This window comes from Caretta caretta, chromosome 1 (assembly GCF_965140235.1).
Source record: "Caretta caretta isolate rCarCar2 chromosome 1, rCarCar1.hap1, whole genome shotgun sequence".
NCBI lineage: Eukaryota > Metazoa > Chordata > Testudines > Cheloniidae > Caretta > Caretta caretta.
Genome location: NC_134206.1, coordinates 59970570 through 59987847, shown reverse-complemented (window position 1 = coordinate 59987847; position 17278 = coordinate 59970570). Strand labels below are relative to the sequence as shown.

At 38.2% G+C, this 17278-nt stretch overlaps 1 protein-coding gene across 16 annotated transcripts in view; it reads left to right on the top strand.

The window, feature by feature from the left end:
- LRCH1 (leucine rich repeats and calponin homology domain containing 1) overlaps positions 1–17278 on the top strand; it is a 272083-nt gene that overhangs the window by 201819 nt on the left and 52986 nt on the right. For 15 of the 16 annotated variants that reach the window (XR_007356703.2, XR_007356693.2, XR_007356705.2 and 12 more), the window contains 3 exons: positions 6686–6795; positions 9482–9619; positions 13703–13780. Coding sequence is in view for 6 of the 16 variants with exons in the window: in XM_075128536.1 (XP_074984637.1) it covers positions 6686–6795; positions 9482–9619; positions 13703–13780 (326 nt within the window). In the remaining 10 variants the exon portion in view is untranslated. Of the gene's footprint in view, positions 1–6685; positions 6796–9481; positions 9620–13702; positions 13781–17278 lie in introns of those variants that run through there. The other variant, XM_048850385.2, reaches the window with a different exon arrangement.

Genomic DNA, 17278 nt, shown 5'->3' with positions numbered 1-17278 from the left:
TATTATAACATTAGGAACAATTTAAAAAATTGGCCTGATACAGGAACACTGTATTTCATTTTAACTTACTGTTAAAAACACAATCTTCCTTTTCTTCATATGTCTTAGTTCTGTTGTGGATATCTGATAGGGAGCACTAGATGACTAGCGTGTGATCTGTTATCCTTGGATTTTAAATATGATGCAAATGAATGTATCCACAGAACTACCATGGAGTTTAATGAAAGTGGCTAAATCCCCAGGTATACTTTGAAAATATGGGAGCTGAGCTTAGCTTAGCTTTGCTATGCTGCTCTTTCTGAAAATATGGGAGCTGAGCTTAGCTTAGCTTTGCTATGCTGCTCTTTCAATTATGATGATTTTCTTTTACAAATCTGAGGATGGGCTGGTTTTTATTGCTTAACTAGTAGGCTCTGCCACCATCTAGTTGGTGGCTTTTCCTAAAATATTTATTTTTAATAAAGCATTTTACTATGCAGTCACTGCAATCATCATCTCATCTAGAACAGTGCAAGCTATTCCTTCAGCCATTGGATCCAAGCAGAGATTTCATTTTGTCACTTCAATATTATCAGGACCTCTATGAACACAACTCATGAGCCCTTTCTGGAATTTCAAAGAAAGTATCTCATGCAGGAACCTTTTTTCCCTCCCCCCCTTCTTCCAAGATCTCAGTGCAGATACATAAGCAAACCTGTCAAGGACCCAGAAGATCCCAGAATACAGTTTAGTTTATTGATCTTTCAGATTCATTGAGCCTCATGCAAGCATACATTCATCCTGTGTTGAACTTATTTGAACTTTCCTTACACTCAATTTTTTTTCTAGTGTATTGCATAATTTAAAAATTGATATAAAAATTAAAACATTTATCCAAAATACAACCTAAATTAAAAATGAGATAGTGTTAGCATGAAATAATTAATTTGAGTAGTAAAGAAATAACTACTAATTTTATTCCGTATTGTACCTTTCTTTTGTATTATGCAATTAGAAAGAATAATTTAATTCTTTATTCTTACCTGTAGGTGTCACTGGCAGTTCCTGTATTTGGTTTAGATGGGCTCACATGTAGTTTTCACTTCCCACTGGAATTGAAAGTAGTTTTAAATTGTTGGACCTCAAACAATTTTATTTTTAAAAATAAACATATTTCGTTTAGAGCAGTGGTTTTCAGCCTGTGGTCCTGGGACTCGTGGGGATCCATAGACTACATGTAAGATTTCCAAAGGGGTCCGCACCTCCATTTGAAATATCTTAGGGGCTCACAAATGAAAAAATGTTGAAAACCAGCAGTGGGTCTCAAACTTTTGTATTTGTGACCCTTTTCACACAGCAAGCCTCTGAGTGCGACCCCCCTCCCTTATAAATTAAAAACTTTTTTTTTAATATTTAATACTATTATAAATGCTGGAGGGGAAGCAGGGTGTAGAGGTGGAGGCTGACAGCTCGTGACCCCCGTGTAATAACCTCACAACTCCCTGAGGGGTCATGACCCCCAGTGTGAGAACCCCTAGTTTAGAGAAACATGAAATGGTAGGCCAGCTCTTACTAATTGTTTCTCTTCCTGACGGCTCAAGGATGTGGCTCCTGCTGTTTAGTCACAAGTGTTCTTTAACATACCTTAGAGGACACCATTATTAAGAGAAGAACATACAACATAATCACAATTATTAACCACAGCTATGTTGTTATTAAAGAAAGGAAAAGAAAACATTAAACAGAACATCAAATGACTGAACATAAATGAAACTGGTTACTACTATTACAATCTCTTGTGTATGTCTCTCTGTGGAGAGAATTTAACAGAGATTACACCCTTGAGAGTGAACCGCCTCTGGGGAGGCACCTTTCTCTTGGTAAGTTAAGACCAAAGTATATTATTTCCCAAAATTATTGTGAATTCAGTTTTAGAATCTTAAAACTGTTCATGTATGGGCAAAATAGTTCAAGAGCAAATGAAGCCTGTCTATCACTTAATAACCTAAACAGTTTATAGTTGGGCAAAGTAAGCAACCTTAACTAAATCCTATGAAAATGGAAAAAAAATACTTAAATGAGTTACTTAGAAGAAGCCATTTAAGGAGCTGTCCCTAAGACAGTCCAATTATTTATTATCTTAAATCCGGTTAGATTCCACTATTTCTCTATTTGCCAATGTTTAGCCACTGTTTCCTGTCCAGGAATACATATCTAACTACTTGGTGAATAATAGAATAAGAAACTGTTTGTTGTGGCCAGATCATGTGCAACCAGACCTAACAGTGGGAGTGAGTCTGCAGTCATGAGACAGGAGTCAAGAGTCAGCTGGGTCAGGATACCAGGGGGTCAGAGGCAGGAAACAAAATGGAGGTCAGGAACCACAAGGCAGATGCCAAGAGTCAACCTGGGTCAGGATGCCTGGAAATAAAATAGCAGAAAACACATAGTCCAGAGCAGGGTGGAGCCCAATTGTTTGGGAGAGCTGCTTGTTGCTGCCACTGGCTTAAGTAGAGCCATTGGGCCAATCAGACTTCAGGGGCAGAGCCTCACTCTGGGGCTGGGCTTCATGGGTCCCAGGTAAGCCATTGTCACCAGGCTGCTAGGTTGAGAGTTGAAGTGTTGTTGCTCCCATGAAACCTGCAGACTTGGGTTTGAGATCTGTGGGTCATTACACCACCCACACCTCTAGGAGTGCCCTCTTTACAAGGGTAGCAGACAGGGTGTGTGATAGGTGCTCACTTAGAGGTTTTTATACCTTTATCCTTCCTGCTTTCATAAAAGTACAGGAAAACGCACCTCTTTCAGACCTGTTCAGATTGAAAGTCGGTTGCTGCTACCCTTTTGTTTGCTTAGGTGACACTTTCAGCTCCTGAATATGCAGTCTGTTTAATGAATATATGCAGCGTTTCTTTATAGATTCATAGATATTAAGGTCAGAAGGGACCATTATGATCATCTAGTCTGACCTCCTGCACAAGGCAGGCCACAGAATCTCACTCATCCACTCCTACAATAAACCTCTCACCTATGTCTGAGCTATTGAAGTTCTCATATCATGGTTTAAAGACATCAAGGTGCAGAGAATCCTCCAGCAAGTGACCTGTGCCCCATACGACAAAGGAAGCTGAAAAAACCCCAGGGTCTCTTGCAGTCTGCCCTGGAGGAAAATTCCTTCCCGACCCCAGATATGGCGATCAGCTGAACCCTGAGCATGTGGGCAAGATTCACCAGTCAGATACCCAGGAAAGAATTCTCTATAGTAACTCAGATCCCACCCTATCTAACATCCCATCACAGGCCATTGGGCCTATTTACCATGAATAGTTAAAGATCAATTAATTGCCAAATGTCCCATCATACCATCTCCTCCATAAACTCGACAAGTTTAATCCTGAAGCCAGATAGGTTTTTTGCCCCGACTACATCCCTTGGAAGGCTATTCCAGAACTTCACTCCTCTGGTGGTTAGAAACCTTTGTCTAATTTCAAGTCTAAACTTAGAATCATAGAATATCAGGGTTGAAAGGGACCTCAGGAGGTCATCTAGTCCAACCCCCTGCTCAAAGCAGAACTGATCCCCAATTAAATCACCCCAGCCAGGGCTTTGTTAAGCCTGACCTTAAAAACAAAACTTCCCAATTGCCAGTTTATATCCATTTGTTCTTGTGGCAACATTGGTACTGAGCTTAAATAATTCCTCTCCCTCTCTGGTATTTATCCCTCTGATATATTTATAGAGAGCAATCATCTCTCCCTTCAACCTTCTTTTGGTTAGGCTAAACAAGCCAAGCTCCTTGAGTTTCCTTTCATAAGACAGGTTTTCCATTCCTTGGATCATCCTAGTAGCCCTTCTCTGTACCTGTTCCAGTTTGAATTCATCCTACTTAAACATGGGAGACCAGAACTGCACACAGTGTTCCAGGTGAGGTCTTACCGGTGCCTTGTATAACGGTACTAACACCTCCTTATTTCTACTGGAAATACCTCTCCTGATGCATCCCAAGACCACATTAGCTTTTTTCAAGGCCATATCACATTGGCGGCTCATAGTCATCCTGTGGTCAACCAATACTCCAAGGTCCTTCTCTTCCTCCATTACTTCTAATTGATGTGTCCCCAGCTTATAACTAAAATTCTTGTTATTAATCCCTAAATGCATGACCTTGCCTTTGTTCTTCTTGTGGCAAGACAGCATCAGATAACTTTCAAAACTAGTCTTTATTCAGTCCAGTCTCTGAGAGTCTTTCAGTTTTATTAGAGCTTGTCAGGAAATTAAATTCTGCTTTCAGAAAGTCCAAACACTCCTGGTCTTTATATAAAAGGTTTTAGTTCTCAAAAAGTCTCTTAAAATTAAATAACTTTTAGAAAGTCTTTAGCTCAAGTTGTTGTTTCTGTTTTTGGAATGATGATTTTCTTATCTTCCTGAATTGGGTGAGGGTTTGCTTGCACACTGCCAGTAATTAATTAATTCTCCATTAATATAAATATTCTATACTTAAATGGCTTCTTATCTTAGTAACTAGTTACAGCATCAAATGACTTTGCTATATTTCTGCATAAAACATCTTATTATTCCTGTAACAGTATCAGGCAGTTATATAAAGGCTTGCATTTTGATACAAAATATTTGCAAATATACATCTCAAAAGGTGTTTGCTGTTTCAACATTTAAGAAATAAAAGTTTTTAAAACATTTCCAACTACACTTGTTTATCCTGGAGTTTCAAAAACACAAGCAGAGATTTTTCCTTTGAAAAGAAATGGGGTTGGTGTGGTCACTTTCCAACCTAGATTTATAGCTCGCATAACACACCTACATTCCTTTTTACAGTTAAGCCTCTACTTAAAACATTAATGTTTTTTACATGTTTTGTCTTTTTCATGTTTGCTTGACCTTGGAAGATAGAAGCAGAAAACTTCTGGCACTTCGTGGATTAACTTTAACATTTTGTAACATGCTTGCTAAACACATGTACTGTTATATATCCAAGCATCCTGGCTATAACTTATTTGTAGCTATTTCTTGATGTTTAGTAAAAGCATAAACAAGTTTGTAACAATGTCATGAAAAGAGTTGTTATAATTTATTAATATAATACTGAGGTCTCTCTCCTACTAAGGCTATTAGCAATCTGTCCATTTGGGACATTTCTATATACAAGACTTCTTCCTTCTCTTTGTATCTTGATGACCAAAACATCATCCCCCACGTTTCTTCCCACATTTTGAACAAGCCCTGGCTCCCCAAAACTGCAGGAGATGGAGAGTAACTAACTGAGTCTTGTGGAGGAGTCTGTGGATATATTCCTCTTCCTGCACCAGGACCAGACCACTCCCATCTCAGTATCCAGAGGGAGACCAAGAAAAGGAAAGCACTAGTTCAGGGGGACAGGAAATAATGCTAACAAAAGAAGCAAAGCAAAATAGTAATGCAACAAAATCTAAAAATGACCATAACCTGTGCTTACTCAGTGTGACGCTGTACACCCCCAGTCCCTCCCTCCCCCCCACCCCCCTTAGTGGCTGTACAATGCATAGAGGCGGTTGAGCCTGCTGCTGACTTCAGCCTAACGGGTCTGGGGTTGCATCCTGCTGCGAGGGGCTAACCCGGTGGTGTCAAATGACAAGTGGTGGCTGAACCACATTGAGGTTTGAGTCTGCTACAACCAGCTAACAAAGCTGCATCTTTTAGTTCAGGCAGTCGAGTTTTATGCTTTTAGAACCAGAGGACCTGGGTTTAACTCCCCTTGTGGATGACACACCTAAGGCTGTCACATTACATTAAAAAAAAAAAAAGTAATAAATACAAGTTTTATTGTATTATTCTTGAGCACTTGTCACTTTTCATGATACGTGAGCAAGTCAGTCCAGCCACAGGAACTGGTGACCCTCCGCCATGGTATCTACAGTGTGGGAGGGCATTGGTGGGTATAGCCCTCATGATACATGTACAAGAAAGAACCATTAAAAGCAGTCATTGGAACACAACAAAAATGTTTAAAAGTACAAATATACATTAAATACCATAGACTTTGTCCCTGCTGTGCCTGAAGTTATGGGATGGATAAAATCATCCCCAGCACCAGGAGCGGTTGTAGGAAAACTGTGTAAGGACCTAGTGCAATACTGCACATGAAATGGGAATCTCTAGTGTAGGCAAACCTTCAGAGGTGCTATAATAGGCACTCAGTTTTTAGGAATCAAACACATAACTTTGTTTGATGAAGGGAGAGATGAAAGATAGTCATGAATAATTGGAGAGTGCTAGGAGTCTGATCCTGCAAGGTGCTGAATGCTCTCGGTTCCATTGGAGTCCTGCACCTTGTAGGATTAGGATCTAACTAAAAGACTGAGAGAGGAGTCCTATGATAGAAGTAGCAAGACTTCTAACAACAGATTAAAAACTCCAAGGGACAAATGCTGTGCGAATTTAGTAAAGTTCCCAGTCAAGACCATAAGATATAAATGATGTCTGTATATTCCACTTATATCAATAATACATGCATTCTGTTATGAGCACCCCCAAGCAAATACACTTTTATGACTGTAGTTCTAAATCAGATTTTCTTTCTATATGCTCTCAGGGAAATCTTCCAACAGACATAATTGGGACAGTGAATAAGGATTTTGTTTAACCTGAAAATTAATAAAGCAAAAGTTTTTGATGGCTTGTTTTTGCTAAACATCTCTCTTTAAAATCACAGTATTTTTAAGACCACAGAGAAATTTGGAATCCATAGACCCTCAATTTACAATTCGGAGGAAAATGGAACAGATGAGAGAAGAGAGAGAGCTTGTGGAGCAATTGCGTGAGGTATGTGAAAGACAATGTGAAAGGCTGCAGATTTTCAGCTGAAGCATGTATTTCCTGTTTTCCCTTGGGAAAGTCACCTAATCTTAGGGCAAAAACCGTGCTTGGGTGTATAAGCATGGGAATATCAGAGTGGGAAGATACAGCATTAGTGAGACCATGACTGGAATACTTTTGATGTCCATACTTCAAAAAAAATTTTGAAAAATTTGGAAAAGATTCAGGAAATAGTCACAAGAATTATTTGAGGTCTGGACAAAATATCTTACACTGAGAGACTTAAGAAGCTCTATCTATTTAGTTCATCCAAAAGAAGGTTAAGCGGTGACTTAATCAGTGTACAAGTATCTGCTTGGGGAAGAGGTTTCTGATGGTGGGCATAGCTCTTTAATCTAGCAGATAAAAGGCATAATGAGATCCAATGGTTGGAAGTTGAAGCTAGACAAATTCAGACCAAAATTAGTGCTTTATTTCTAAAGTGTAGATAATTAAGATTTGCAACAATTTACCTAGCAATATGATGGATTCTCCATCACTTGAGATTTTTAAATCAAAACTGGGTATCTTTCTAAAAGATACACTACAGCTGAAACAGAAGTTATGGGCTTGATGCAGAATTACTGGGTGAGGTTCTATGGCCTGTGTATTGCAGTCCAGTTTAGATAGTCACTTGTGGCCTTAAAATTTATAAACCTCTCTGTGCCTCAGTTTCACCATCTATAAAATAGAGATGATATAATTACTGCAAAGAGTGTTAAGTGTTAAGATCTTCAGTTGCAAGCGGTCCCAAATACAAAGTGTTCTTATTTGTGTCTGTAGTGTTAATTGCATTACAACTACTAAAGTTATGAGATAATTTTACATTACTATTGGTTTAAGATACATTTGGTGTTACAAGAGAATAGTAGTATCACCTGATATTATCATGATCAACTTGAATTTTGTCCATTGACTAATGTAAAACATGTATATTTTCTTGATTGAGCAACTTTTAAATATGTACTGATTTTAAAAAAAAGAACAAAAAAAAAAAAAACCTTTTCTAAAATAAGGGCTTTTCTGTTCCCCAGCTAATGTTTAGAGGGGTCATTTAGTTAAGCACACCACGTCTTCCGCCTCCCTTACACATTGCACACATGCCTATCTGGTGCCTGCATAGTTTGTTTTAGCTTCGCTGCTGCTGTTTATAATACAGTGGCACCAAGAGGCCTCAGAAGGGCCTGTGATAAGCTGAATACCGCATATTGTAAATGAATGTTCCTGCCCCAAAGAATTTACAGTCTAAAAGACGAGATAGAAGAGTTGGGTGACATGGACAAACAGATGGAGGAAGGAGGACAGGGGAAACTATTTTAGCATAGACTGGCAGTATGCACAAATTTGTAGTTGTTACTGATTGGCTCATTACAGCAATCAGAGCTTGTCACCTGTTACTGGTAAACACCTCTTGCAACTTGTGAATTTTAGCAAACAGACAGAAGTGGGGAGGGAATGCAAGGGACAGGGATGATATATTTTTATCTGTCCTCTAAAGGACATAGTATAGTTTGGGGTACTATATAAATAATAATAATAATAATTAATAATGTGCTCTACTGGGAAGGAATATGAAAACACATGCCAAAGCATTTGCAAGATTGGAGCTCAAATCAATAAAAGTTACACATTTGTAACAAAATGCAATGGGTTTTTCTCCAGAAAATTTGTAAACATTCTCAATGTGCCCTACTTTGCTGATTGTTTTGCAATGCGAAGTGCATTTAATTAAGGTGTCCCTTTTGTCTGCGTAGAGAGCTTTCATATTTTTACCCAGTAGTACACATTACAGATCCAACCTTGTCCTCCATTCTGCATTCTTTCCAATTTTTGTTATGCCCACTTGTTTCTTTTCAGCTGTTTGAGGAGTGGCCATCTTTTTACTCTGTGTTTGTAGGGGGCTTAATGCAATGGGGCTCTGATCCTGACTGGGGATTCTGGGTGCTACTATAATAAAAAGAATATCTTTAGATAAGAGGCAACAAGCAAGAGTAGCAAAGTATGGTGCTGGCAGGGTGATGGAATGAGGAAGGACAAGCATTACAGTAATAAGATGATGTGGCTACTCACTTCTGGCACCGTTAAAGTGATGAGGTTTTTTCATAAGTTACATAGAATCATAGAATATCAGGGTTGGAAGGGACCCCAGAAGGTCATCTAGTCCAACCCCCTGCTCGAAGCAGGACCAAATCCCAGTTAAATCATCCCAGCCAGGGCTTTGTCAAGCCTGACCTTAAAAACCTCTAAGGAAGGAGATTCTACCACCTCCCTAGGTAACGCATTCCAGTGTTTCACCACCCTCACAATGAAAAAGTTTTTCCTAATATCCAATCTAAACCTCCCCCACTGCAACTTGAGACCATTACTCCTCGTTCTGTCATCTGCTACCATTGAGAACAGTCTAGAGCCATCCTCTTTGGGTGACCTGGAATGGGGCAGTGTGGTTTTTTTGGGGGGTTGGGTTTAGGAGCAATTTAAATGAAGATGTGGTGATGGCTTGACAAACTGGAATTGGATGAGGATTCACTGCAATAGTGGATAGGATGGGAAAAGGCATGGCGATGTGATAGAAAATATGGATATTTGCTTTTGGGGGAGGTGGTTCTTTCTAATTCTGTGTAAAAGTGGTGACGTGTTTGTTCTTCTTTTACAGAACATTGAAATGAGACTAAAGATTTGTTTGCCTGAAGACTTGGGGTCTGCTCTTATGGATGGGGTTGTTCTCTGTCATTTAGTCAATCACATTCGTCCTCGATCTGTGGGAAGTATCCATGTACCCTCACCAGCAGTAGTAAGTCAAATTTTTTTTAAAAAAAGAAAAATTAAAGCTTTATTATCAAATAAAATCTACTTTTGAAAAACAGGTCAGTGGGTGGTGAGTAGTGTTCACTCCTACAAACGTGTACTTCTTTCTTTTTCCTTTCCAGTTCAGATTGGCAGTAACTCAAATCTTCATAAAAATGAAGTAGTGGAGCTATTCAAAAAAAAATATACACTTCTCTCTTTTCTTATGAATAAACTGATCTGTGGCTGGCTGAAGCTCATGATAGGTTTGTTGTCTATACCATCTAGATTGCAGGAGGTCAGATTTTTCCATAAATGCCTTGCTGTTTATGTTGTAGCAGGTGATCATTATCCTCTGACAAGATTTTGTTCCAGTGGATACTTTCCTAAAAATCAGTTCTCCACTTCCTGGTGCATTGTTAACATGTTTTGTCATAGAATACAATATGATTTATAATGTACTCTACTAAGCATGTATCTGCATCCAATCCAGAATCCAGAAAAATGGTCCACGGGTATCCGCATCCACATCTGCAGATGCCTATATCCGCAGATATAAAGTGGAGAACTCTAAGCATGTGGGAAACATTATGCTACAATGAGATTAGCAATTTATTAAGTTAACAACAATCCTATATAGCAAGGGTTTGGGCAGGTTTTTTTTTGTTTTTTGGGTTTTTTTTGTTAAATATCAAAACAACTCATTTTTTGTCACAGACAGGACAGAAGAGAAACATATGACCTAGTCCTGCAATCTTTGATTCCCCAAAGGTACTAGGACATATGCAGGACCAGGGTCATCAAGGATTTTTTGTATCAAATCTACTTACGTACACTTTTTTCAAACCTAATTTCCTTTTCTTTTCAACTTTCTTCTGGATTTTTCCTGTATTTACGGAAGACTTGGTTTCTGTTAGTGGGGACATTTCTGGTCTAGATTTCTGAGGTCACTTTGATTCTGAAGAGGTTTCCTGTATTTTCAAAATATGATGCATAAAGTTGTGTAGTTTTTTCTGAGTGTACCTCCGGTTAAATATTTGTTAAATAAAACCTTATCTTTAATTCTGAGAGAGGCATGCTGATTGTAAAGGTTATCTGCTTAGGCTTTTAGGAGTATAGACTTTAACAAAAAACAAGGAGTTTTCAACAGTGGCTAAAAAAATGTATCCCTTTCATAAGAATGGCCATACTGGGTCTGAACAATGGTCCATTTAGCCCACTATCCTGTCTTCCAACAGTGGTCAATGCCAGGTGCCCCAGAGGGAATGAACAGAACAGGTAATCATTAAGTGAACCGTCCCCTGTCGCCCATTTCCAGCGTCTGGCAAACAGAGACTAGGAATACTTCAGAGCTAATAACCATCGATGAACCTATCTTCCATGAATTTATCTAATTCTTTTTTGATCCCTGTTATAGTCTTGGTCTTCATAACATCCTTTGGCAAAGAGTTCCACAGGTTGACTGAGCGTTGTGTGAAAAAATACTTCCCTTTGTTTGTTTTAAACCTTACCTATTAATTTCATTTGGTGACCCCTAGTTTTTGTGTTATGAGAAGGGGTAAATAACACTTCCTTATTTACTTTCTCCACACCAGTCATGATTTGATAGACCTCTATCATATCTTCCCTTAGTTGTCTCTTTTCCAAGCTGAAAAGTCCCAGTCTTATTCATCTCTCCTCATATGGATGTTGTTCCATACCCCTATTCATTTTTGCTGCCCTTTGCTGTACCTTTTCCAATTCCACTATATCTTTTTTGAAATGGAGCAACCAGATCTGCATGCAGTATTCAAGATGTGGGCATACCATGGATTTATATGGAGGCAATATGATATTTTCTGTCGTCTTATCAATCCCATTCCTAATGATTCCCAACATTCTGTTAGGTTTTTTGACTGCAACTGCACATTGAGTGGATGTTTTTCGAGAACTATCCACAATTATTCCACGATCTCTTTCTTGAGTGGTAACAGCTAATTTTGACTCCATTTTATATTTTCAGTTGTTGGTTTTAGATCACTTGATTCGTGTCATGTCCCATTTTACTGCAGAGACTTGCAGAGTAGACAAGACCTGAATTTCCAAGGCTAAAAGGTTGTTCTTAGTGTTTTACAAAACACTTTCAGCCCTTGCTGACACATAGTTAACCTTGAGAAGAAATGTTCTGGAGAATGCTAGGCAGCTAATGTCTCTTTTGGTGCTGATGAGCTTTCAGTTTAAAGGTCAGGAATATCAGTATCACTTCTCCCTGTTAAAGTAGGGAAATAAAGGATTGGCTGTGGTGACACAGAATGCCACTGTAAGAGGTTTGATAGTCTTGAGTCAGACAAATAGGACAAAGATGGCATCATATTATAGGAATCTTTGAAATTCTAAAATACTAAGGAAGTAACTGTAAAAATGAATTGGAAGGTTTTTAATTAAGAATCAATATGATAAAAGAACCAATTTAAAAATATAGAAATGACATTATAGAGTTTGTACAACTGTTCTTAATGTATGTTGAAATGATATATCAAGTTCTCATAATATCCAAAAATTAAATGTGAAAGACGTATGATTCCCTTTATACACATCTTAAAACAGCCTGAGATGTTTGGGTTGTAAAATTCCCATTAGAAAAGTATTACCACTTCTTGCAAGTAAGCCAGTCTTCCACTGCACATGATTATTAGAGGGGACAGATTTTCAGAACCTTGCAAGCCAGACTTTCATGTGCACAAACTGAGCCCACAGTGAGTTGGATGCACTCCCAATTTCAAAACTAGAGACTGGGCATGCACAAAAGCAAATGCACCCAAAAGCTGCATGTTTGTAAAGTAGCCTCCTGAAAAATTAAGCTGCAATGAACTAAGGCCACTTTAATTCTGAATGAGAACATCCACATGAGGATTTAATGTTTTTATTTATGCATATTAACTTTATCACTTTAATTCATTCATTTTCACTTTCCTGAATGTCCTTGCATAAATGAGCCCTGATTTGAGAGTGTATAGGCTGAGTGGGCCAGTCACTACAAGACCATCCAATGGAAATTAAGAGACAGTGATTGAAATGGGAGACTCTCAGTGCAGCTGAGCCAGATGAGTGACATAGAAAGAGACAGGCTGATATTGAGAGGAAGAAAAGAGAGCATAGAAGGGAACTTTTATGGTATGTAGCACATTTCAGAAGAACATGGAAGCAAATTCCACTTCAGTGTCTGTGATGCAATGTGAACATCATTACTAAAAATTCCTACTACTAACAACATGCATTAGTAAGGAGAACATATACCCAACTCAAAGAACTGCAGTTTTAACAGAATTGCAAAATACAGAGAAATAGAAATGAAGGAAAACCAGGCCAATGATTATGATTTTTAAAAAGCAGAAAAAAACCTTCAACTATAAAAACACATGATGGGAATGGAAAGGCTTCCACGCTCTTATTTCTGAGCATATTTTTGAAGGTTTATAGACCATCTGAGAATGTCCTCTGACCAGCTGCTGAGAGAGGTCACCGCATGAGTTGGGGTATATCTACACTGTAATTAAGTAGCTTTGGCTGGCCCATGTTAGCTGACCCGGGTAGTGGGGGCTGTAAAACTGTGGTGCAGATGCTCGGGTCGGAACCCGAGCTCTGGGACCCTCCCCCTTTGTGGGGTTGCAGAGCTCCGGCTCCAGCCCTAGCATCTATACTGCAGTTTTACAGTCCTGTAGCCCGAGCCCTATGAGCCCGAGTCAGTTGACACACAGGCCAGCTGTGGATGTTTAATTGCAGAGTAGACATACCCTTGGAGGCTTACAGAGTGCACTGGCCTCCTCCACTGTTGTTCTGCCCTTGCCAGTGCCACAGAGGTCACTGCCGTGATGGATGGGTGGTGGCATGGAGACATCGTGGCAGTAGGAGACTAGTACGTTGGCAGTTTGTCAGTTATTAGATGTTGGTCAATCTACTGTTTACCATTTCCTAATTTATTTTTTCAGGAACAACCTCCTCTAAATATTTCATCAGCAGTAGAAACATCATTTAATAGGCAGAATTTTATGATGACTACTGTATATTATTAGCTTCTGTCCCATTAATCCATGGTTCCTTGTTTTTTCAGCCTAAACTTAGTATGGCCAAATGCAGGAGAAATGTGGAAAACTTTCTGGATGCATGTAGGAAACTGGGTATACCAGAGGTAATTTTTAATTATGTCTATCAATATAATGTGACCTAAAACACACCAAAAAGCATAACTTGTGTGTTATTTTACAGTTGAAGGCTCTTTATTTTATGGCTAAAATGATTCGTGTCTCATTTTATGAACTATTACAGTCAAACATTTACCCCCTTATTCAACAATGCACGTATGTATGCTTTCAGCTTTAAGCACATGAATTGTCCCATTAAGGTGTTCATATGAGATATTCATGAGTTTATGGTTCTACTGTCGTTAATGAGACTATTGTGATTAAAGGCATTGCTGGATTGGGTTGACTAGAAGGCCCACTAAGAAATGACTGAATTTTGTGCATTAGCAAACTCAACAATAAAACAGGTACAAGGTATAACAAAATGGATAATATTTCATTTTTTAAAACATACCAGTTTTGCCATAGATAGCTAGATAAGAGTATTTACAGTAATCCCAATACCTCCTTGTATTTCCTATAGAGAATAACTAGTAAATATCTACTAGCAAGTAGATGCTAATTTTTCCTTATATAAAACTAATATTAAGTTTTTTAAAAGTGATGACTGTGTTTTACTTGGTGCTTTTATTTTAAAAGCTTAGTTTAAAGTATTTATACTTTATACTATATTACATATTTTGTAGTATGTTTTGTCAAAGAAATTGGTAATATGAGATCTCATCTCGGAGCTCTGTTACATTTTTGCTGAGGTGTAAGGAGAGCATTTCATATGTGTAAATTATGAATGTGCAGATTAGCAAAATGCAAATTGAGTGAGGTTCTACTGTAATGTTAAAATATCACTGTAGAAATGTGAAATGACAAAATGCAGTAAACTCAAGAAAGTTTAAGATTTTACATTTTCAGGTTTCTGTAGAGAATGCCAGTAGTCCATATTCTGATAAACATTATACTAGAGTAACTCATTATGATACAATTTAGTTACTCTGGATTTACACTGATGCAGTTTAGATCAGAATCTGTCCCAGTATCCAAAAATATGTCTGATGTAATTAAAGACCATTTCATTTCAAACAATTGGCCTTCAGTATGAGGAATTAGTTTGTATACAGACTAGTTTTTAATGCAGTAAAATATAAAACTACAAACATAAAACTGTACATGACTTAATGTTGTCATTGTATTTTTGTTAACAGTACAACTTAGGCTCTGAGAGCACTTTTATTTTAAGGTTTACTTTCAGGAGTTTAAAACATGTTTAGATTTGTTTTTACTTTGGGATGAGACTTGAACACAAAGTCTTTAAGTTATGGAAGGATTCCTTTTTCAGAATGTGAAGAAATCCACTAGTCTGACCTCTATTTGAAGGGCAGCAAAACAAACAGTGTTTTTTCCCTTTCTGCAATTTGAAGAGGCATTGGGAGGGAGGATTGTTCTCATATCTACATGAATTACTGTTAAAATTAAACTTTGCAATCCATAGTGTTATGAACTATGTCTCTATTTTAAAAATGATTATATTGGCCATCTGTTACAGTTTATTAATGCACAGTAACTGGTTTCATAAAGTTATGTAATGTAAAATATTCATGATAATATTAGAATGGCTGCATATTGTGGGCTAAAAAGATTAGTTTCAGAAATAAGACGGCATGTCTCCGTATTATGAGAATATTGTGTCAAAATGTATGCAGCCTGTGTGTGGAATGTTTAGTGAGATGTGAGCGACCCTTTGATGCACTCATAATCAGAGTTGCCTGGAAATGGCCTTTTGGGGGAAGGGAGAGAAGGAAGGTGGTTGTTTTTTAATTAAGGCACATGACCCCAACTGCCCCCCGCCACGCGTCGCCTCTTTAAGGGTTTACATTTGTTTTTCTCTTTGCAGCTTTCAATGAAATATAAACTTTCTCTGCTAATGTTGCAGACTTGTTATAGATTTTTGGCGCCATTTGACTAACTGTTTATATATTGCATGTTTTCATAGAGGGTTAAGCAAAGGGTCAAATCTCATAAATCTAAATAAATAAACATTAGTTTCTACCCATATAAAATTTCATTCACTTAAATATCAAGGACATTTGATTAAGGTTTGTAATTTATAAGAGATCTTGTGGAATTCTGTAAGAGAATTCAGGTTTACTCAGCATGGATGGCAATTGACAAATTTACTGCTATACTTCCTGGAAAAGGCATTGTGTTTCAGAGCTTAGATGGGTGAAAGTGTTTGGAGTTTGCTGTGTTTTACTGAGTGAATGAGAGAGAGAAAATGTTGGAAACAAAGATCAGTGGTAGGTAGATATGATTGTGTGAGTAGCTAGCAGGATGCCAAAGCCCAGATAGATCAAGAATCTGTCTAGGAACAATGTGCTGTAAAAGTGCCGAGAGAGACATTCCCCACTTTCTAACATTTGAATGTATGTTGATTGTTCTTATGTAGCCTAACTGTCTCAGGAGACTCCAGCAATAGGAATACAACATTTGCAATGAATTTGTTTTCTTTTCTGAACAGATTACCGTTAAGCTCCAGCCCTTTCTTGGCAGCTCCTATGCCTACTAACCCATACCACAGCGTAGCATTCTATTCCTATCACATTAACATATGTCTCTGTAGGAAAAATGGATGATCTGGGACGGGCTGAATGCTGTTTCAGTACAAGAGGGTGATCAAAATGGAAGATTTTAGACGCCTTTAAACAGAAGGGGGCTTTCAGTGGAATAAGGTGGGATGCTGTTTAGTGGTAGTGCTGAAGGATCTCCAGAACCATATGCTCACTGAGCTTCATGACTGACCTTGAGACAAGTGTAGCATGAAGATGCAAACATGCAATGTGATTTGGAGGATGATAATTTTACAGGACATTGAGTCCTGGGTTGCAGCTTTTCCAGCCCCCAGTTGAATGTTGAGTGTCAGGAAAAGATTCTCCAAAGATCTTGCCAAGGTCCTTGAGCAAACCAAAGGAATTTGGGACATACAGTATTTTAAATCAGTGGCTCTCAATCTTTCCAGACTACTTTACCCCTTGAACGAGTCTGAATTGTCTTGTGTACCTCCAAGGTTCACCTCACTTAAAAACTACTTGCTTACAAAATCAGACAAAAATACCAAGTGTCACAGCACACTGTTACTGAAAAATTGCTGACTTTCTCATTTTTACCATATAATTATAAAATAAATTACTTGTAATATAAGTATTGTACTTACATTTCAGTGTATAGTAGTGTATAGAGCAGTATAACCACGTCATTGTCTGTGTGAAATTTTAGTTTGTACGGACTTCGCTAATCCGTTTTATGTAGCCTGTTGTAAAACTAAGCAAATATCTAGATGAGTTGATGTACCCCCTGGAAGACCTCTGTGCACCCCCAGGGGTACGCATACACATTGTTGAGAACCACTGTTTTAAATGAATAAACAGGCAGGAAAAAAACAGTCCATCTTTGTACATAAAAGCTCACTTTTTTGCTTTGAAATTCACCATTAATATATGTATGAACACACTGTTGAGGTACTCAGTCATCTGCCCACAGCATTTAGCCTCTCA